The sequence below is a fragment of the Myotis myotis genome, unplaced genomic scaffold (genome assembly GCF_014108235.1).
Source record: "Myotis myotis isolate mMyoMyo1 unplaced genomic scaffold, mMyoMyo1.p scaffold_m19_p_13, whole genome shotgun sequence".
Lineage (NCBI taxonomy): Eukaryota > Metazoa > Chordata > Mammalia > Chiroptera > Vespertilionidae > Myotis > Myotis myotis.
In genome coordinates this window covers 45,850,895-45,874,376 of record NW_023416317.1, presented here as the reverse complement: position 1 = coordinate 45,874,376, position 23,482 = coordinate 45,850,895, and the positions used below count along the sequence as shown (strand labels likewise).

The window sequence follows — 23,482 nt, the reverse complement described above, 5'->3', positions numbered from 1 at the left end:
TTAAACTAAATGATGTTGATGAATAAACCTAAAATAAATTAAGAGATGCAGAAGGTAACATGCCTCAAAGTCCTTCCAGACAACCCATTTCACTTAAATTCAAATTCAATTTCTTCACTTGCCCTTTAGGGTCCCCGATAGGCCTCTACATTACCTGGCCTTTGCCCACATCTCCAATTTCATCTCCTCTCCTCCCTGGCTTAGTCTTTGGTTTCAGAATGAGCCAAGCTCATTTGGTTCTTAGGACCTGTGTACCTGCTATTCCTATGAAAGCCTCCCAAGATCTTTTTATTTCTCTCCCTCGATCTTTTGTTTATTTGTATTTTTTAATTGATTTTAGAGAGAGACAGAAAGAAACATTGATTTGTTCCACTTATTTACGCAGTCATTGGTTGATTCTTGTACATTCCCAGCTGGGGATCGAACCCACAACCTTGGCCTGTGGAGCCGATGCTCTCAGCTGAGCAACCCAGCCGGGGATCCCCAGATCTTTACCGGGCGCTTGATGAGGTGGGAAAGGCCTAGCGGCGACAGAGGCGGGGCTCGGGAAAGGGGGCGGGGCCCGGGCGGGCGGGGCGGGGCTCGGGAAAGGGGGCGGGGCCCGGGCGGGCGGGGCGGGGCCCGGGCGGGCGGGGCGGGGCCCGGGCGGGCGGGGCGGGGCCCGCCGGATGTGCGGAGGCCCAGGAAGTGACGGCTCCGCCCGGGGACGCCTGGAGTCGGTGAAGTCCGCACCGCCACCGCTGTGGTCGCAGTGTTCCCCGGCTTGGGCGATGGAGAACGGAGCCGTGTACCGCCCCACCACCGAGGAGGACCCGGGCCCGGCCAGGGGCGCCCGGAGCGGCCTCGCCGCCTGCTGCAACCTGGGCCGGCTCCGGCTGCCGCGGCGCGTGCTCAAGGGCTTGCAGCTGGTAAGTCCCGGCCGGGGCGGGCGAGCCGGGCGGGGAGGGGCTCGGTCCGGGGCCCTCGGTCTGTGGGCTGGGGAGGCCCGGCCGCCTTTCATCCTGGTGGTTCAGGAAGCGGCCGTTTCCACACCCGGGTTCCTTCGACCGCCACTCCCCCTCCCCCCGCTGGGCGGCCCCTGGTCCCTAGGTGGCCCCCGACGGCGATGCAGGGCCGCTGAACGAGTTAGGTGGGTCCGGGAAAGAATTAATATTAATCGGAAGCGTTCTTACTGCTTACAAGCCGTCATCGATATTCATCTGCTGCCCATTAAATCTGTTTTCAGTTGCCTTTATTTTTTTTCTTCCTAATCAGAAATAGCACAGTTCAAGTAAAAATTTTCGTTACCTTGCTTATAGTTTAACAAACTATAGTTGTGTATGTTCAGAATAGAATACAGCTAGAAATTTTGGTGATAGACGTAACTTGGACGTATCTCATTTACTCTGTAGCCACCTTCGTCTCTCCTCCCCGCTGTTGTTCCTCTGCGTTATCTCCCAAAGGACCTGTATTTAGACTACGAAGAGCTTTTTTTATCTTTCCCTGGTGCTTGCGGTTTTCCTGGGGCGAGCCCATGGGGTCAGTTCAATGTGGTGGCCACGCACTGGCATTGAGATGTGTGTGTTCCGTAAGCTGCCTGCCAAAAGTTTGGTATTGATTGGGAAAGAACGACTTCTGCATGGGCGACATGTGTAAACGAAGTACAAAGTCAAAGGACAGCTTTTTGTGTTTGAGGGCGGGTAGCAGGACTAGGGCACGGTGTTTTCCATTTCATCGCATTTTAGTTTACTGTAGGCAGCGAAGGTACCTTAAACCTATTAGCGAAAATATCAAAACACCTTTGCGATTTAAATTTTAATTCCGCTTACATACTTTGAGCTCCTGTGTCTTGTTTTAACCAACGATGAGCAACATTTTCTGCAAGACAAAATCAGGCTGCTTAGAATGTTTACAGGTTGGTTTGTGTGTTGTTTTTTTTCCTAAAACCATCCCAAGTAAAAATAGCCATTAGTTTCTTTGGGAGGAACTTAAATTCTTAGAACGCAGATAACCAGAGCTTATGTTCTTAGAAGTCAGGTGACCTATTTTTATTGAATAGAATAGCAGGAAATGGGCACTACAGTAATTGGGAAGTCACTTAGACTTAGGCAAGTGGTAGCTTGGCCTGTGGATCCCTAGAGGTTCTGGGCTGTCTCTCCAGCCTCCTTCGTAGGCCTTTTAGGTTCTTCAAGCCACAGGGCTCCCTATTTCTTGCATCAGCTATTCAGTCCTACCCAGAAGTGCTTCCTTCTGCTTTCCTCTTGTCAGCTCTCACATGACTTTCAGATTTCAGCTCTTTCTGTGCAGTAGAGCTACTTGAGTAGAACTCTTTAGAGCAGAAAAGAATTAATACTAATCTGAAGCATTCTTCCTGGTTAAAAGACATCATTGATACTCATCTGTTGCCCATTATTAAATCTGTTTTCAGTTGCCTTTTTTTTTTTTTAATATATTTTATTGATTTTTTACAGAGAGGAAGGGAGAGAGAGAGAGAGTTAGAAACATCGATCAGCTGCCTCCTGCACATCTCCTACTGGGGATGTGCCCGCAACCCAGGTACATGCCCTTGACCGGAATCGAACTCGGGACCCTTCAGTCCACAGGCTGACGCTCTATCCACTGGGCCAAACCGGTTCCGGCCAGTTGCCTTTATTTTTTTTCCTTCCTAATCAGAAATAACAAAGCTCAAGTAAAGTTTTTCATTACTGTATTTATAATGTAACAAACTATAGTTGTGTATCTTCGGAATAGAATACAGCTAGAAATTTTGGTGATAGATTTAACCTGGATTTAACAGAAGAGGGGAAGATGAATTTGCCTTGCCAGGTTGTTAGACGATTCCTGCGTGTTCTCCATCATCCATAAGGAGAAAGAGGAAAAGAATAAAAACTAAGGTCTCTTTAGAACTCTATTAGTTTGTTTATGGGGAACTTGTAATATTGTAAAAATGCTTTCTTTAATATACATATTAAATAATATTTCTTAATTTCATTCTTTTTTTTTTTTTTAAATATATTTTACTGATTTTTCACAGAGAGGAAGGGAGAGAGATAGAGAGCCAGAAACATCGATGAGAGAGAAACATCGATCAGCTGCCTCCTGCACACCTCCCACTGGGGATGCACCCGCAACCAAGGTATATGCCCTTGACCGGAATCGAACCCGGGACCTTTCAGTCTGCAGGCCGACGCTCTATCCACTGAGCCAAACCGGTTAGGGCTTAATTTCATTCTTATGGTTGTCTTTTTGTTCCTGCTTTGTTTGTTTTAATAATGTCTTATCTCTTCCCAACAGTATATTATAGGAGTCACACAGAAAGTCCCAAGTAAATTAAAACTGTCATCCAGCCTGGGGCAGCAGGCAGAGTCTTATTTGCCTTAACTCAAATTCTGTGTTTAGATTGTTTTATTTTAGACTAGAGGTCCAGTGCACGGAATTCATGCACAGGTAGGTCCCTAGGCCTGGCCGGCAATTGGGGCCAATCTGTGGGACGACCGGCGGGGCGATCAGGGCCCCGCTTGCACCTGCCTTGGCCTGGCGCTGCCCGCTCACCTGCTCCACCATCCCACTGTGGTCCCGCTCTCGTCAGCACCCATCGGGGCTGGCAGCGCCTCCACTGCCACCCGCTGCCAGGACTGCACCGACGCCCACCATGTTCCGTGCCGCCCCTGGTGGTCTAACTCCCAGTCGGTGGAACACCTGCCCGTGGGGACAATTTGCATATGAGCCTTTTATTATATAGGATGATTTATTTTAAAAAATTAAATAGAATTTCATGCCCTAGCCAGTTTGGCTCAGTGGATAGAGCGTCGGCCTACGGACCCAAGGGTCCCAGGTTCAATTCCAGTCAAGGGCATGTACCTCAGTTGCAGGCTCTTTCCCTGCTGGGGGTGGGGGTGGGGGGGCACGTGCAGGAGGCAACCAATCTATGTGTTTCTCTCACATAGATGTTTCTTTCTGTCTCCCTCTCTCTTCCACTCTCTCTAAAAGTTAATGGAAAAATATCCTTGGGTGAGGATTAAAAAAAAAAAATTGAAATAGAATTTCAGAGTTCCAATAACCAAGCACTGTAATGGAGAAATTCATAATCAGAAGAGGAGGTACTTTCACAAGGGACCTGCATGCCCTATGACATTTTAGTTAAAATGTAGTGCATTTTTGTGTTTGGGCATGTGATTCTGAACCCATACTTCTTATCAGATTCTCAAAGACCTCAAAGAGAAAGGAACCTTGCTTAAAACTTAAAAGCCAGAGCCTGTTTACTTAGGAATCCTAGATTAGAGTCCTAGGAGATTGAAATGGATTTCCTTTGAGATTCTTTCCACTCCTTCAGATGTTTTTTACAAATTTCTGAGGCTCTGTGGGGCATGCTGGTACAGAACTGAACCCCAGAGGGCTAGAGAGCGGAGCCTGCAAACACAAAAGGGGAGTTTAGAGACAGAAGAGTGTGACCAGCTCTTGAGTTATATGCATGTAACTCTGAGTTGGAGTTGTACAGCTTTGTCTATCATTCAGGTATGACCTTAATTTTTTCAAAGGCTTGTTCAAAACATAAGCATCCTCCAGAGCTGAAGGAAGAATAAAGGTTCAGCTAGGAATTCAATATAAGGAGTCATTGCAGACATAAATTTATGCATTCAGTTTATTACCGGTTTATTCTACCCTTAGATTGATCCTTATGCCCATGTACTACTATTTTTTGTGTGAGGTTTTGGTTGTTACTTTTGAAGGAGTTTGTTTTTGTTTTAAGGGGTGAATTGGCCTTTGACAACCTAATTCCTGTCTAGCTAGCTGGTGCAGTGATCTAAATATGTGTAATATTCTCTCTGCAACAAGCTGACATTGTGTTTATGGTACCAGTTGAATGTCCTGAGGGCTGCACAGTACTGTGATTATAATGACTCTTCAAGCAAGCAGTTTGATTGGGAATTCACCAGTGATTTAAATTTATTAAATAGAAGCAATTTATCTTATATTGGTGCTCTTTTCATTATTTAAATGTGAAAATGGTATGTACTCAATTAAATGCTCCATTTTTACCTGAGGAAGATCCATAATGTCAACAAATTTTATCTTTGAACCTATGTCAGAGTAAACGTTTGCGTAAGGCAGGGGAGGGGAACCTTTTTTCTGCCAAGGGCCATTTGGATATTTCTTTTTTTTTTTTTAAATATATTTTATTGATTTTTTACAGAGAGGAAGGGAGAGGGATAGAGAGTTAGAAACATTGATGAGAGAGAAACACCAACTCAGCTGCCTCCTGCACACTCCCTACTGGGGATGTGCCCGCAACCAAGGTATATGCCCTTGACCGGAATCGAACCTGGGACCTTGCAGTCCTCAGTCTGACGCTCTATCCACGGAGTCAAACCAGTTGGGGCCCATTTGGATATTTCTAACATCATTCACTTAATATAATTCACGTAATATAAATTTATGTTGCTATGCATAAAACTCCTAGATTTATTGAATTTCGAGTCCCACTGTTGGTTGCCTTGGCAGGGCCAGACCTAAAGATGTCGAGAGCCTTATGGGCCCCGGGCTGGGTGTCCCCCACCTGGCCGAAGGCGAGGGAAGCCTAGCTTACCTTCAGGCTGACAGATTTGTTTACTTGAACCTTGCATGTGACTACAAGTTCATTCACAAATTAACATAATTTTGTACATGGAGTTTTATAATTAGTGGCAAACATTAAAAAGCTCTTTTTATAAGAAATTTTTTCGTAACCCACTTTAAACAAAGTGATGGAGAATTAATACTTAATGCAGTGACTGTTAATTTTAAGGAAGACTTGAAGTTTCAGGAAAGGTAGTGAAATTGAAATGGAGAGAGGCACAGGGTAGTAATTATCTGAATGTTTAAATCACTAGAACTGTTAGGCCATATTTTAGTCACCAAGACTTCCCAGATGTGCTGACCCTGAGAAATTGGTTTTAATGTGTGATTCAACAGCAAAAGGGGAAATGCACAAGACTATGGAACCTCAAAAACCCAACCTTACAGGGAAAACCCACACAAACATGCTTAGTCGTTAAATGAACTTAATAGTGTTTTATGGGGGGAACAAGTACAGAGTAGGAGTCAGGAGACCTGGGTTCTCGTGTGTGCCTGGCCAACTTGGGACTTAACTTGTCAGAGATTAATTCCATCATTTGTAAACATGAGGTTGGGAGACTGCATGCTCTGCAAAGGCCCTCCCAACTCCCAAAGCTTGATAATTCCCTTAAATATATTTGGGTAAAATTTTATGTCATTAGAAGGAGCAGCATTAGTGTCCTGTCGTTAGGGGGTTAGCTTCCTATTTAGTAAGCAATACTTTGTTCAGAGCAAAACTATTCACCAGACAATACTAATTGAGCCTTTTAACTTATGGGTTGCATTCACCACTATTTCCTTGTCTAATTCAGTGACCTTATTTCTTTTTACTGTCCTTAACCACTTTGGTATTTAGTGTTGGTGACGACCCACTTTTAGAAATTCTTCCTTCCCTTCACTCTCACTTTTTTAAAAAAATTAAAATAATTGTCTGCTTACAAAAAACACCAACTAAAAATATGACTAAAATAAAACAAGCCACACTACACCCCTCACACTCTCACAACACCCGGCATCACGGCTTTTCAAAGGAGTTTTCCTAAGAAGTGCAAAATGTCCTGTTGACTTGCTTGTCTGGTGTTCCTTGCTTTCCCTCGGACTCTGGGACTGTGCTGTTCCTTCAGGCCCCCGCCCAGTCTCTGTTCCTTTTGTTTTCTATCCAGCTCAACCAGGCAGGCAGCTCCCGTTGTCTTTATCTAGAAGTCCATGCTCCCTGGTATGATTTTCACATAACCACACCCAACACCTTAACCTTTTTTCTCAACACTCCCCATCCAGTTAGGTCAGTTGCCTTATTATCCTTTGGGGCTTGCCATGATAATTCTTTTTTTTTTTTTAATATATTTTTTATTGGTATCAGAGAGGAAGGGAGAGGGAGAGAGACACAGAAACATCCATGATGAGAGAGAATCATTGATCGACTGGCTGCCTCCTGCACTGCCCCTACTGGGGATGGAGCCCACAACCCAGGCATGTGCCCTGACTGGGAATCAGCCGTGACCTCCTGGTTCCTAGGTCGATGCTCAAGCACTGAGCCACACCGGCTGGGCAAATTCTTGCTTTCCTGAATCTGTTCTTGTTTATCCCCCTCCTGGACCCTGTGTGTCTCTTGGCTCTGGTCTGAGTCTTGCTTTTCTACCCATCCTTCTTGAACTACTCTTAGTCCAGGTGAACGTTTTCCTGATATTTCCTGAACTTAGATATAATGAATACTCAGTTGTGAGATACAAAATATATCGTGTTCTTATTGTCTTGTACATTGGTCTGATTGCTCTGTCATCACATGTTCCTATGCATATTATAGTGCTGCATACATAATACTCAAATATACTTTATTTTTTATATTTTTATTGAGCTATAATTGAAATGTAACATTATATTTGCTTCAGGTGTCCAACATAATGATTCATTATTTGTACATATTGTGAAATGATCATTTTATTTTGTACTACAGACTATATAGTGCTGTGGGGGATATCAAGGAAGCTTACTAGCATTAGAGATGGGGAGTCAGGAGTAAATTTCAAACTGAATATAGCTCATAGTGCTAATTCCTTGGCCTTCACATGGGAACCGGCACTAGTCAACGCCCAAACTTGATGTTGTACCCCTTCAGTCTCTTAGGACACCCATGCAGAACCCGCCTCTTAATACTGCTCTGAGGCTTAAGGTTAGTAAGAAAGACTTCTGATGATAAGTTTGGAACAGGACTTGTAATTACTTGACACTGATTGCTTCTGGCCAAGCTGGATCCTCCCCTTTCCTTCCTAAGACTTAGATCAGCAGTCTGCATTGATACTACAGAAAAGATTTCTTTTTTGGTCAGCCTGCACAGATGAGTGTTCCTGATAATCTAGTTATTGTAATAAACATGCTTCAGCTATTCTAAAACCCCAATTAGAGTTTTAGGCTATCTTCTCATAATTAATTGGCTTTTATACAACTGAGGTGTATTTTGCAAACTCCTCATAGAGAAACTCCTAAAACTCCTAAGATAGAGGCAAGAGTAGGGCATACGGAATATTAGTATTTTTTTTTTTTATTAGTATTTTATTATACTCCAGACATGTAAAGACTCATCCTGTAACTAATTACAGGAGACTAAGGAAGTACCTTTACACAATGACCTTCTGGTGTTTGTCTTGGTGTGGCCTTTATATCCTGTGGTTTAGTGATTGGAAATACCTCACCTAACATTTGTATGAAGGAAGTTGTTTGGGATATACTGGATGGTTTTATGCTTCACAACAGGAAATATAGCAGTAGGATTTATTTTTGTCTTTCTGTAGATCCTTTGAAGTTGTGGGGATAGATGAATTTTGTATTGCTCAGTAGAAAGGGGAAATCCCTTAGCCCAGTGGTTCTCAACCTTCTGGCCCTTTAAATACAGTTCCTCATATTGTGACCCAACCATAAAATTATTATTATTATTTTAATATATATTTTTATTGATTTTTTACAGAGAGGAAGGGAGAGAGATAGAGAGTTAGAAACATCGATGAGAGAGAAACATCGATCAGCTGCCTCCTGCACATCTCCTACTAGGGATATGCCCGCAACCCAGGTACATGCCCTTGACCGGAATCGAACCTGGGACCTTTCAGTCCGCAGGCCGACGCTCTATCCACTGAGCCAAACCGGTTTCGGCCATAAAATTATTTTTGTTGCTACTTCATAACTGTAATGTTGCTACTGTTATGAATCGTAATGTAAATATCTGATATGCAGGATGGTCTTAGGCAACCCCTGTGAAAGGGTCATTCGACTGCCAAAGGGGTCGCGACCCACAGGTTGAGAACCGCTGCCTTAGACGCTTAGATACCAATTTAGATTTGACCTTTTTAAAAAACTTTTATTTTTTTAAAAATATATTTTATTGATTTTTTACAGAGAGGAAGGGAGAGAGACAGAGAGTTAGAAACATCGATCAGCCGCCTCCTGCACATCTCCCACTGGGGATGTGCCCGCAACCCAGGTACATGCCCTTGACCGGAATCGAACCCGGGACCCCTCAGTCCGCAGGCCGACGCTCCATCCACTGAGCCAAACCGGTTTCGGCTAAAAAACCTTTTATTTTGAAGTAACTATAGATTCACAGGAACTTGCAAAAACTGTACAGGGAGTTCCTGTATGTGTGCCTGTGTGTGCGCGCACGCGTTACGCTCATGCAGTTTTATCTTGTGTGTAGCTTCCTGTAAGCACTGCTGCAATCAAGATCCAGAACTGCCCATCACCACAGGGTTCCCTCATGCTTCTGCTTTAGCCACACCACCCTTCTCTCCCCTGGGCACCACTAATTTGTTCTCCATTTCTATAATCTTTGTTTTTTGAGGAATGCTATAAACAGAATCATGCAGTCTATAACCTTTTGAAATTGGATTTTTTTCACTTTGCATAATTCTCTGGAGATTCATCTAGGTCCATGGTCGGCAAACTGCGGCTCGCGAGCCACATGCGGCTCTTTGGCCCCTTGAGTGTGGCTCTTCCTAAACCTTAGGAGTACCCTAAATAAGTTAATAATAATGTACCTACCTATATAGTTTAATTTTAAAATATTTGGCTCTCAAAAGAAATTTCAATTGTTGTACTATTGATATTTGGCTCTGTTGATTAATGAGTTTGCCGACCACTGATCTAGGTTGTGGCATATGTCAAACTTGTTCCTTTTTGTTGCTAAGTAGTATTCTGTAGTGTGGATGTACCTACCACAGTTTGCTTAACCATTGAAGGACATCTGGATTGTTTCCAGTTTGGGGCTATTGTGAATAAAATTGTTATGAACCTCCATGTATCAATTTTTGCACGAACATAAGTTTTCATTTCTCTTGGTTGGATGCAGAATGCAGAAATACAGTTGCTGGGTTCATGGCAGTTGCATGCTTCTTTTTTTAAAGAAACTGCTAAACTGTTTTCCACAGTAGCTGTACCATTGACTTCTTTTGTATGGAAATGTTTAATAGGGTAAAAGTTTTATTATACACTATGAAATGTGTCTGTTGACTTTGGTAGCAGTTTTGTTGCCTTAATACATCTGGTTGCTTCTATTGGCCTGACTTGGGTGAGATGGCATTTCCCGATAGGCATCTACTTGGGTCATCAGTTATTTTGATAGTTTTAAAGCTCAGGAGGAAACTCCCTCAGCTTCCTCAAAACCCACACAAACAGCCCAAGTAAAACTCCCTTCACTTTCTTCCCTCTTATTTCTGGAGAGGAGCTAGCTAGTCCCACACCTGAGCTCTGAATCCTACCTTTGAAGAACCTCTTTTCTTCTTGTCTTTAGAGACACCAGTCTTAACTGATTTCTTCTGAAGAAGCATTTAAACACACCCAGTTCTCTCCCATCTTGTAATTCCCTTCCCTTTGACCTCATCTACTACTGCCCTATCTGGCCACTCTTGAAACCACGCATCTTGCCTGTGCTGTCTGTATTCCACTGCCTTGACTTTCCCTTACCTCCCACTATGCAGTACTGCAGTCTAAGCTTCCCGGTATGACTGCACTGAAGTTGTCTTGCTGATGTCATCAGCAACCTTCTTGCAGCTCAGTCTAATGTAAGTGTTTTAGTTTTGTTCTTTCCTGACTCCTAAGTAGCATTCAGCCCTCTGGATTCCTTTCTCTCCAAAGAAATACTTTTTTCTTGGTCTATTACCTCTTGGACTCCTCCTCCTTTGTTGGTGTCCCCCCCTCTGCATAGCCCTTAAATCTTTGGGTTCTTCAGAGTTCTCCTAATTCTAGGTGATCTCACTGGCTGACTCCCACATCTTACTTTTTTTTTTTTTGAGAGTGAGAAAAAGAGAGAGAGATCAATTTGTCGTTTCCCTTATTTATGTATTATTGGTTGCTTCTTGTGTGTACCCTGACCAGGGATGGAGCCCTTAGCATTGGCATATTGGGACGATACTCTAACCAACTCAGCTACCTGGGCAAGGCCCCACATCTTTATCTCCACCTCACACCTCTCCTCTGAGCTATATATCCTAGCTCTTGTACAGAGCCCTCATACACAGCATAATTAAAATGGAATTTATTCTCTTCCCAACAGCCTTGCCTCTTAAAAAGAAAAACAAAACTCTTCTTCCTGCAGTGAAAGCATCAGTATGTTAATACTAATGTACAACAGTGGGAGCACTGTTAAAAGCCACTGCCATTTAATTGAGTTGCCAAATCAACCAGAGTTAACCATTCGTCATTCAGTGCAGGAAATCATTCTGACCCTGCCTGTCTATCCTGGGCAGCCATGGCCAGTAAGCCCATCTGGATCACTCTTCACTCTGTGTTGTTATTTTTTAAAAATTTTGTTTAGGGAGACGAAGAGAGAGGGAGAGAGAAACATTGATCACCTGCCTCCTGTATGCGCCCCAACTGAGTATGGAGCCCGCAACCCCGGCATGCGCCCTGACGGAATCAAACTGGCAACCTTTCAGTGCACGGACGATGCCCAACCAGCTGAGCCACGTTGGCTGGGGCTCTCTTTACTCTTAACCTCTGCCATCAGTTGACTTAATGCTATTCCCATAATGGTTTGTACTTCTTATGATTTTCATGGTCAGACTGAAGTGTCCTGGGTTCAGTTCTGGTCAGGGGCACATGCCCAGGTTGCGGTCTCGATCCCTAGTAGGAGACAGCTGGTCAGTGATTCTCTCTCATCATTGATGTTTCTATCTCTTTCTCTCTCCCTTTCTCTCTGAAATCAATAAAAGTATATTTTAAAGTATGCTTTAAGACAAAAATAAGTTACTAAAATATTTGCTGTGGAATTAAGAGCAAGACAACTGTGAAAGGCTGGTCCAACTCTGGAAAGATTCTGTACTCTGATTATCAATGTCCAAGATCTTGCTCCACTTCAAATACCATCAGTCTGGGAGTGGTAGTCATAAATGATGAAAGGGATTAATGCAAAAAACATGATGCGGAATTCCAATTTTGTAGGCTCATGCTCAGAGAAGTTCAAATGTTTCAGTACATATGTTTCAGTATTATCTTGTTTCCTACTCTCTTGTTATTCATCCTGTTTAAAAAGGGCTTCTTACTGCATTTTTCAGCGATTAGCCATTCTTCTTCTCCATTACTACCGCTAGCTACCCTGGGTGCTCTCTTTTCCTGAATGTCACACATGAGTTTCCTGACTAGATGTCTGCCCAAGTTTTGTTGTGTCTCCAGTCCCATTTCCATATTGCAGCTAGTGAGAACTACTAAAAGCAAGAACCTGATCATGTTATTCGTTGCTTTAAATCCCTTAAACTAAAGAGGACATTTAGATCTGGCCTCTGCTTACCTCTTGTCTCATTTAATCATTTTTGTGCTGCTATCTTCTTCCTTCAAACTGGACACTTTAGTCATGGTGACTCAACTCACTTTCACAGTGGAGTTGTGGTTGGATATATGTGTGTGCATTGGGGAAGGAGGGTGCCCTGCTCTCTCACCTCTTAAGGCTTTGTATGTCTCGCTTCTCTGCTATCTTTAACCCCTCAAATGAACTCTACTGCCCTTCAGGCCTCAGCTTTCCTTCGGGAAGCCTTTGCTGGCCTCCCAAGTTTAATGGCTCGTCTGTGTGTTTTAATTTTTTTTAAATCCTCACTGGAGGACATGGAAGGGAGAGAGAAACATCCATGTGAGAAAGAAAACATCGATCCATCGTCTTGCGTAGGTGCCCTGACTAGGGATCCATCCCAGGTATGTGCCCTGATCTTCCCTTCAAAGCAACCAGATTAAGTTCTGTGTAGATCAGTCATTCAGTAAGCTTGTTTGCCATGGTCTCCACTTGATAAATATTTGAATGAACAGATGGTGTTTTCTGAACACTGAAGGTTTCTCTGAAAACACTAGCAGTGGTTCTCAACCTGTGGGTCGCGAACAATGAAAATACATCCTGCATATCAGATATTTACATGATGATTCATAATAGTAGCAAAATTACAGTTATGAAGTAGCAACGAAAATAATTTGATGGTTGGGGGTCACCACAACATGAGGAACTGTATTAAAGGGTCGCGGCATTAGGAAGGTTGAGAACCACTGCCTAAAGTGAAATGTTTCTTTTGCAGTTGCTGTCTTTGCTGGCCTTCATCTGTGAAGAAGTCGTATCACAGTGCACTTTGTGCGGAGGACTTTACTTTTTTGAATTTGTAAGCAGCAGTGCCTTTCTCCTTTGTCTCCTTATGCTGATAGTGTACTGCACTCCGGTTTATGACAGAGTCGATGCTGGAAAAGTCAAGTCCTCGGTAAGCATGAAATATATAATCTCTATACTAACAACATAGCTGTTTTGGAATCTTTGTATAGTTTTATTTTACAAAGTAGTAAGGCTTCCAAAACTCAGTAACATGAGAACTCAGTTTTCCCTGCCAAATGGGATGATAGGAGGGGAAAGTGAAATTAGAATGAAAGTGACAAACACTACCCATAGTTTACAATGACTGGTGGTTTAACCTAATTCACATTATATATATATATATATATATATATATATATATATATATATATATATATATATATATAATGTTAATATTTTTATTGATTTCAGAGAGAGAGAAAGAGAAAGAGAAAGAGAAAGAGAAAGAGAAAGAGAAAGAGAAAGAGAAAGAAATAATAATGATGAAAGAGAATTGGAGAATTGATCAGCTGCCTCTTGCACGCTCCTTACTGGGGATCGAGCCCACAACCTGGGCATGTGCCTTGATTGAGAATCAAACTGTGACCTCCTGGTTCATGGGTCAACGCTCAACCACTGAGCCACACTCGCCAGGCTCTTTTGATTTTATTATGGAGAAAAGTCTATAAGTGAATTAAGAAGGTTTTTATTAGAGATGCAGAACTTTCTAAAGACTTAGTCTGCTGACCCTGTGTTTTTTTTTTGGTATAATATAAGGATTTGTGAGATGACAGATGAGCTAATTCTCATAGGTACTGCATTAAAGAAAGAAAGAATTGAGTAATTTACTTCTGCAATAGCATTTGAATCATCAGTAGTGGCTCATTAAGAATTAATTGTACATATGAAAGAATTCACATCTCTGAGAGAAATAAAAATTAGGATAAATTTGTAACTATTAAAGGTAGGAGATAACAGAATAAATACAAAGCAGTATGATTATGTTTTTATTTAAATTAATGAGAAGCAAGCATTGGGTCATATGTTGATTATACACCTAAGATATTTATTTTTTTCTATATACCTTTTTGTATCTCATATTTTGTGCTGTAGGAGTCTGTTACCTTCTTTTCAAATAATTATTTTAGATTTAATTTTTTTTAGAAAGCTGTACCAAACAGTTAAAAAATAACTTTGAAAAACTACAGGTAGAGTCTGAGCCAGATCCAGCAAGTCTTTGATGAGCTCCTACACACAGCTCTTGGTATGGCTGGTCTGTGATGGCTCTGTCATCTTACCTGGTAGAGCTGCTGTCAGCGCCGGCACTTTCTATGCTACGTGGCTTAGTCCTCACACCTTAGTGCTCCATTTTACTCTGAGGAGACTTACTAATAGGTGCAGGTGGTTTAGCAACTTGACCAAAATTACATAGCTACAGTAGAAATAAATTGAGATTTGACCCCAGTAAAGCTCTCACACTCTGCATTCCATTATGTAGCCTAAGCAGAATCTTACTAGAACCAAGGCCCCACCTAGCATAGCACCTTTTTTTTTTAATGAGACTTTTCTTTTGACTTTTTTTTTTTTGAGAGAGAGAGAGAAATGTTGATTTGTTGCTCCACTTATTTATGAATTCATTGGTTAATTGTTGTATGTACTCTGAGTAGGGATAGAACCCACACCTTGGTGGATTGGGAAGGTGCTCTAACCAACTGAACTATCCGTCCAGGGTGGCTGTAGGAACTTTAGATGCTTTCAGGGCAGATATCACCACAGGAGTTTCTATATAACAATGACAACGGCACCATTCATTTCGTGAAATACATATTAAAAAGAGGATGCAGAGAATACCTTAGAATTTTTGTTTATGATATGTTTAGTACAGATATGAGAGTTGGACAAGAGAAAAGTTCACTGATATCTGAGCTGATTGATTTGCTCTTTGTATAAATCTATATTTTAAACATTAAAGGTTAAAAGCATCACCCGACCAGTGTAGCCCAGTGGTTGAGTGTCAACCTATGAACCAGGAGGTCACTGTTCAATTCTTGGTCAAGTGCCCTGACCCATTGCAAGCTCGATTGCCAGTAGGGGGCGTGCAGGAGGCAGCTGATCAATGATTTTCTCATCATTGATTTTTCTATCTCTCTCCCTCTCCCTTTCTCTCTATAATCAATAAAAACAAACACACTCCCCACATCTTTTTCATTTCTTATCTCTCAACAGCAAAACAGTATCACTATCCATAAGAATCTTTTTAGAAATGTCAGTTTTTACTTTAGTGCTATATCAGTAGTATTTAAGAACATTAATCTTTTTGACAAGAAACAATAGTATGTTTTCCATTTAGTGTAATGATCTAACTTAACTAAATGTAAACTATTTATTACATCAAACCTGATTATAAAAGTTATTTTCTAGTAAGTACTGACTTAAAAATACTAGGGAATAAAAAATTCAATTGTTTTATCTTAAAACAGCTTTTGTAAATATTTTACTATCTTTTGGGTCTTTTGTTTCTTTTAATAGGTGATTTTTAAAATTTAAAATACGTTATTACAGAAAGTTTAAGTGGCTAAAAAACCTACTCTTGACATGATTATTTAGTTAATGATGGGTAGTTCTTTTGATTCTCTCTTTTCCAAAATTTAATAGGTAATCATTGAGTTATATACATTCTGATTTTTACCTAACTATGTAAGGATTTCATGTTTGCTTCAATGGTTTAAAAATCACTTTTACTGTATGCATATTAATGTACTTAAATTTTAAATATATATTTTTTATTTTTAAAAATATGTTTTATTGATTTTTTTACAGAGAGGAAGGGAGAGGGATAGAGAGTTAGAAACATCCATGAAAGAGAAACATCCATCAGCTGTCCCCTGCACACCCCCCACTGGGGACATGCCCACAACCAAGGCACATGCCCCCGACCGGAATCGAACCTGGGACCCTTCAGTCCACAGGCCGACGCTCTAGCCACTGAGCCAAACCGGTCAGGGCTTTAAATATATTTTTATGTAAGGGAGGTTTTCTGTTCTAGAGAAAACGTTTTGAGTGGGTGGTGGTGGTGTCTAGGGTGGAAGGGTAATCTTTTACAAAAAAGAATTTTTTGTATCCCATGCTATTGTGGGTCAGATTCTATGGAGAATAACAATAGCCAGCTTCTACGGGACATTCACTATGTGCCTGGCACTGATCTAAGCACTTCCAGTGAATTAACACTAATCTTTAGAATCATCTACTGAAGAAGATACTGTAACTTCCTCCATTTGCAGATGAAAAAACAAAGGCACACAGATGTTAAGTAACTAATTCAAAGCCATATAGCTGGGAAGCAGTGTAACTGGGATTTGACCTTAGATAGTCTGGCTCTAGAACCCATGCTTATTGAATAATGAACCCCAGTTCATTATTCTGTCTCAAAATGACTGTCTTGTTTAAATACCTCCTTGAATGTAATCCAAATATTAGTGAATAGGGTTTTATATATGTTTGTAGATTTGAAATAATATTCAAGGGGATAGAAGTAACAAAGAACTGCAGAAAAACACCTCTTATTTTTAAAAATACTTTATTGTTTAAAGTATTACATATGTCCCCCTTTTTCTCCCATTGACCCCTTAGTTCCCACCTCTACCCCCTGCCCCAGAAAAACACCTCTTTTAGAAGCAAAGAGAAAACCTCTTTAATTTTTTATAAATGTTAAGTGAACAAATTGACAGTGGTATCGGAATTCTCTGTTGGATAGTTATATCGATATTAGGTTTAGTGGAGATTGCCCTTCCGAAAACTCAAAGTATCAGACTTAAGCACTTTGGAGTGGTTATCATTTATGTTTCTCCTCTGAATCAAGTATGTATGTCAAGCAGTTTTCAGTTGGCATATGAGAGAGAGAGCCTTATGAGGTGATGCTGAGAGAGCACTTGGAAATCCCTGAAGAACCCATTGTTGTAAGCTTCATTGTGATGAGATATGGAAGCTCTTATGGTAGTGGATAGTCCATCATACAAGCTCCTTTTGGGTTGCCTACCCACTTGGAATAATGGAAAACAGTATGTTATTACAGAAAGTTTAAGTGGCTAAAAAACCTACGATTGACATGATTTTAGTTAACGATGGGTAGTTCTTTTGATTCTCTTTTTTCCAAAGTGCTTTCAAAGCACCAAAGTCCTCTCAGGCTGTCCTAGCACATAATACGTTGAAAGGAAAGAAAAATGCTTTCTTTTGCTGGAAGTAAGATATAGGATTTAATAAGTCCTTTGTCTTTGACAACTTTTTAAAATTGATTTTAAAGAGAGAGGAAGGGAAGGAATAGAGAGAGAGAACCATCCATTGGCTGCCTCCTGCACGATCCCTACGAGGGGGTCAAGGTAAAACTCAGGGACACACGCACACACACACACCCCTCCATTGGGGAACTGTTTCATAAAAAGATTATTTTGTAACGTATTCTCTGAATACGCCCTGTCTAAAGCATACATGATGTTCCTTTACAGGGTGTTTATTGAAAAGTTAGAAATCTCAAAGTATGTAAATTTGGGTTGTGTGAAAGAAAATAAATCTCTAAATTTTTTTGAGAGTAAAAAACTAAAATATTTGTTTTTATCAACCTAACCTTACTGTATTCCTTATGTGTTTTATATATATATATGTATAGGATTTTTACATTACTTTGGGGATAGGATGTGTGTTTTTGTTGGCGTCCATCATTTTCGTTTCCACGCATGACCAAACCTCAGCTGAAATTGCTGCAATTGTAAGTACTTTGTATTTTTATCTTTGCTTATTTTCATTTCATTAGAAATATGGAATCTGGAAAGTACTTGACAGGTTATACAATATGGTAGAGTAGTTTGTCTTTTAACTTATTTTTTATTGTAATTTTGAATAGGAGACCTAACAGTAAATAATGATAGCTTTAAATATGATAGCCTGAAGAGCCTAGAACCTGTCTTTAGAACTTGAGTTTTGTTAATAAAAAACCCATTTACTCCACATATGAATGTTACTGCTAATGCAAGTGGTAGAATCAACTTTATTATCTTATTCTCCACTTTTTGGTTCAACAAAAACATCTGCATGCCAGGTGTAGAGACTGCACAGGAGAAATCCAAAAGTTGAGTCTAATGAAAGAGATGAGATTTTTATATGAAATCCTTGGCAGAGGGAAGCAGATTATTTTTAGAATTCAGAATATTTTAGACTTTAGAAAGGGATTGCTGTACATAAAGTTTATTCCACAATACCTTCAGAGGGCCTGAGACATATCCTGTAATCCAGCATATTAGTATTTCTGAAGCATGTGAATATTCACAGTAAAAGGAACAGGTAAAGATTGTAAATAGTTCTACCCCATGTTAATCTTGAGCTGAGCAAATCATGAAAACGTTGAGCTTTGTTTTTGAATTTCAGAATTGCAGCTCAAGGATCATGGACCTGAATTGGTACCAGAGCTCTGAATGAGAACAGTTTCCAATTAATACTTTGTTCATGACAAAACTGAAATTGTAATTAAGTAGTCAGCTAATAGATAATTAAAACTACTTTTTATGATAGAACTTAAAAGGAGTTCAGGAATTGCATGGCTATATCTACCTATTCACGGTTTCTTAGCACTTTACATGGGTAAAAACAAAACAAAATTATTGCAGCACTGTGACTCATTCTAGCAGTAATAATATTTATCCATGCCCTGACCGGTTTGGCTCAGTGGATGGAGCGTCGGCCTACAGACTCAAGGGTCCCAGTTTCGATTCCGGTCAAGGGCATGTATCTTGATTGTGGGCACATCCCCAGTAGGGGGTGTGCAGGAGGCAGCTGAATCGATGTTTCTCATCGATGTTTCTAACTCTCTATTCCTCTCTGTAAAAAATCAACAAAATATATTTAAAAAAAAATATTTATCCATGAAGACATGAGCCAATTAAACAGAAAACCAAATGTTTTAATAGAGCCTTATGGCCAATTTCAGTTTATATACATATTTTTATAGTGGAGGAAGATGATAGGATGGTCAAGAAAATATTTTCAAGTATAGAAATATGTTACTATAAGTCCTGTGGAGGAAGTGAAATGGAAGTTGAGGAAAAGTTGAGTTTAGGGGGGGAAAGCATGGCATAAAATTCCCAGCTATTAAAAATGAGCCTATTTATTTAAATTAGATGATATGTCAGATTGTTACATTATTTAGATTTCATTGGATTAAGAGTGACTGGCAGTTTAAAAACTCATTATTTATAATGTGCTGAAAATTACCTTTTGCACTATTTAAATACTGAAACATTTTATAGAATTAAATGAATGAGGGAATCCATTAAAAATTGTGTGTGTGTGAATTATGTCAGCAAAAGAGCTGGAAGGTCACCTACCTGGATGCTACGGCATAGAGGGCCCTGCATGGACGGGAGCTCTCCGGGATCAGGGATGGCCTCACAGACAAAGTGACATCTGTCTACCTTTAGTCCTGAATCAGCCAGTCCAGTGAGATGGCAGATGCCATCAGGCGAGAAGAGCACATGGAGATGGGGTGCTAGGGTTGGAAGGGACGTTAGCCATTACCTGTGCCAATTTCCTCGTTCTTATAGAGCACTTGGCTCCTATTTTCCCTCGTGGTTTTGCTAGTAAAGAGCTAAATTTGAATTTTGTCTCTTGACAGAATTCTCGGAATGTCGATCCGAGAAGTACAATAATGAGGAAGTGTTTTAAGGAAGAGGAAGTAAATAGTGGCATCATGTTGCTGTGTCATTGGAGTGTGACAAATAACTGGAAAATATATTTTTTAGATAATTCTATTTCTTCAAAATAGAATTTCTGGGTTTTTTTTGTCATTAATAACTTTTTCCATTTTTACCTAGTCTCAGCTGCCTACTCACATATGTCCTTTATCTCATCTGTGGGACCATTTAACTATTACTGATAATCCCGTGTTTGTATCATTTTATAGGATTTTTTTTTTCATCTATTAACCTTAGTTTCATAGATTGGCACCCCACAAGTGAACATGTACTTTGTAAGACCCCTGTGATTTGTGATTTTTTGACTAATAGCTACCATTCTGGAATTTTATTTTGTTGGTAACTTCTTTCCATTTTTTGGTGACCTTCAACATTTCTTTACCACTGAAGTTAAGATAAAATTGATGAAGTCATCTTGCTCGTATGAAACTCTCTCAAAGCCAAGTAGGAAATGTGAGAGTATATTATAAAATTCCTCATCTAATTTTTGCCATTTTTCCTCCTCAGGTGTTTGGATTTCTAGCAAGTTTTATGTTCCTGGCTGACTTTGCCATTATGGTGTATGAGAAACGGCAGGAGTCCCAGAAGAGAAAACCTGAGGCGACTGTTAGGGCAGAGGCCCTCACCGAACCACTTAACGCTTAAGGACTCTAGGGAGCAGGCTTACGGAAGGCGGCGACTGCGTGGTGCCTGAGCCCGGGCAGAAGCACGTGTACTATCTGTGTAATTACTAAACCACTTTTGAAGAGCAAGGGGAAGCGTCAGAAGGCAATGTTGTCAATATTGGACAGTATGTTAGTCACCACAAGTTAGGCCAGGGTTTTTTTTTTTATATATATATAACATTTAAAACTTGTATTATGCAGTCTATTATTTTGGGGGGGTGGGGTGGGGAGGGCAGTTTCTTTAAATCACAGCTCACTGATAAATTATTCCTTCATTGTTACTAGGCTTAGCTTTCAAATGATTCTTTATAGCTATATAAACAGCATGATTAAGTTAATCCATTTAGATATTATTTCATTTTTAAGTTAATTTGCTTCACTATGAGGTTGTTTTTTGATGATTAGATAAAATTTAATGTATATTTAAATTTTAAATATTGGTCTAGGTTTTTTCCTTCAAATATAATACTTAGGCTTTACTGTATCTTCCTTGGCCTTAAAATTATATTGTAACATTTTAAGAAATTGTTATAAGTTCTTTTGTTGCCTAATAGAAAGCGTATGGGAGATGTTGGTATTTTATATGTATAACCCAATATTTATACTGCACTTTGGTGGTTATTGGTATCAAGCCGGGAAAAAAAGATTTTTATGTAACACATAGAAAAATGGAAGAAACTGATATCACACCTAAGGACCAAAGATGATAAAGGCATGCTTTTTGTGCAATACAGTGAAATTATAAGAGCACGCTTCAGCCACTCACCAAGTGTCTGCAGAGGTGAGTTCATCCTGTGAGTGAGCGAGGGTTCGTTCTCCTATTGGCACGTGATTATTTCTACTGAGACCGAAGCGGCTCTGCGGGTCCTCCGCGGTGTGTTCTCTGGAGCCAGATTCCGTTTTAAAACCCCAGCCTGTGATTTTCCATCTGTTTGAGATGCTTGCGTTTCTGTCTCCGGACCAGGATGGTCTGCACACCGCTTCCCCGTCAAGCAGAGGTGGGCCTCTGGCTCTTCCTTGTTGGCAGTGCCTTTCGGGGGCCCAGGATCTTGGGCTCTTTTATTGCCTAGCGTGTTAACACGGTCCTTAGGGTTTTGTTCCCACAGGGGCACTGCTCTACTTTCCCTTTGGAGGAGACCTTAAAGTGAACATCTGGAGCAGGGTGGGCAAACTTTTTGACTCGAGGGCCACAATGGGTTCTTAAACTGGACTCAGAAGAAGGAGCTGCGGCCGTGTTTCCCGACGTTGCCATGTTAACACTGCTGCTGGTGAAGGAGCGGAGGGGAGAGCAAGAGAACCCTCCGCTCTTTCGGCTCCGCGGGCCGGATAGAACAGCCGAACGGGCCGGATTCGGCCCTCGGGCCGTAGTTTGCCCATGGCTGATCTAGAGAATCTTGCCCAGGTTAATACTGTTGATGGTGTAGGGAGTAGTCTTACTATTCTCAAGAGACACTTCATAACCAGTTCTGATAATCAGGAAGAATTGTCGGCTGTTGGGTCCCAGACTAGATCTTTCTTGTCCTCCTCTTAGATTTTTGACTCAAGACTTTGGTGTTAAGGTGCTGAGCTGTGCGTCAGGTCCTGAAGGACTTTGGTGGAGGTCCCCCCGGCTAGGCATCCTAGGTTTTCTGTCTGAACAAGTGGAATCGTGTTTCCAATGAGGCAGTTTAATGATCCCATCCTTTCTTAACTTCTCATCTGCCTGTTGTAGACAGGTTTTAGCTACATAAATGTGGCTGCTGTGGTTCTCAAACATTAGTCCTGACGGCCAGGCACAACTTCTGCTCTGGCTTAGTGACTCAGGACTTACCTATTTGAATCAGAGTTTGGATGCTAGTGCTAGTGGCAGTGTCACCAATACCTGCTTGGGAGATAAGGAAACCAGTCATGGATGCTGATGGTACTGGGCGTGCCATCTAAGGGAGGAGAAATAGCCGGGGCTTGGGCTCAAGAATAAAGACTGGTTCAAAAATAGCCAGCTTATGGTAGGCAAGTTCTGGGATTTCACATCAAACTACTGTACCACTGCCATTGTAAATATCACCTCAATCCAGCTAGAGTTGACAGCAAACCATCTGCACTACCTCGGGGTCCCCACCCCTGCATTGGGTTTGGTGGCCTTGTCCTCAGCTGGCTTCACACATAGAGCTGGCATGAGCTTAAGCCCTGGTTGTTCTGACGGTTCACTTCTATTTGTTTTCTTGGCATGGGACCACTTAATCTTTGCCTTTTCAGAAGGATAATATATTCGCTGGCATTTTTGGTCTCTCTGGAACCTTTCCTCACATTGATTTTTATGGGACTTATGACTGGTTAGCCTCCCTCTTCTATTGTAGAAGAAATTAGGAGTAAAAAGACCATTGTGGTAAATAAAAAAGTTCAAGGAGAACTTGAGACCAAAACCACGGTTATGTACAGGAAAAGGCAGACTCAGTAAACTCAAGGTTAAAATAATTAACACCTATGATAAAATTGTTATATTTTATACAAATAAACTGTTTAGAATGGTTTTTAAAAATCATAAGGGAAATGCTTACAACATAACAATTTTATAATTGCTGTACTTATATTCTGTTTTGGGACTGGGAAATGTATTTTTACATTGTTTATAGCCAATCATTTTTGTATTTATCAATTGAAATTCTGTCGGTCTTTTTTATCTCTCTTCATGTCAAATTTTGTAGTCTTCTTTTTAAATAAATCCATCTTATTGTCCCTAACTTTGTACTTGTTTAATTATTACAGAAGGGTGGCATTTAGAAGAAAGCTTTCTCCAGAGTTGTAGGAGTTGACACCTGTATACTCACTCATGGTACAAGTGAGTGGGTCTGCACAGGGGTGGGGCACAAGTAGAAAAGAAACACACCCAGTTCCTACCATGGGCTTGGCCTCTTTGTTGGAAAGTTGGAAAA

General features: G+C 40.9%; 1 protein-coding gene across 1 annotated transcript; it reads left to right on the top strand.

The window, feature by feature from the left end:
* Window positions 1–674: 674 nt before the first annotated feature.
* Window positions 675–23,290, top strand: CMTM6 (CKLF like MARVEL transmembrane domain containing 6). Its single transcript, XM_036332851.1, has 4 exons — window positions 675–908; window positions 13,119–13,295; window positions 17,829–17,927; window positions 20,413–23,290. Exons 1-4 carry the CDS (start codon window positions 771–773, stop codon window positions 20,548–20,550), a joined length of 552 nt encoding a protein of 183 aa, XP_036188744.1. The 5' UTR covers window positions 675–770; the 3' UTR covers window positions 20,551–23,290.
* Window positions 23,291–23,482: the final 192 nt, after the last annotated feature.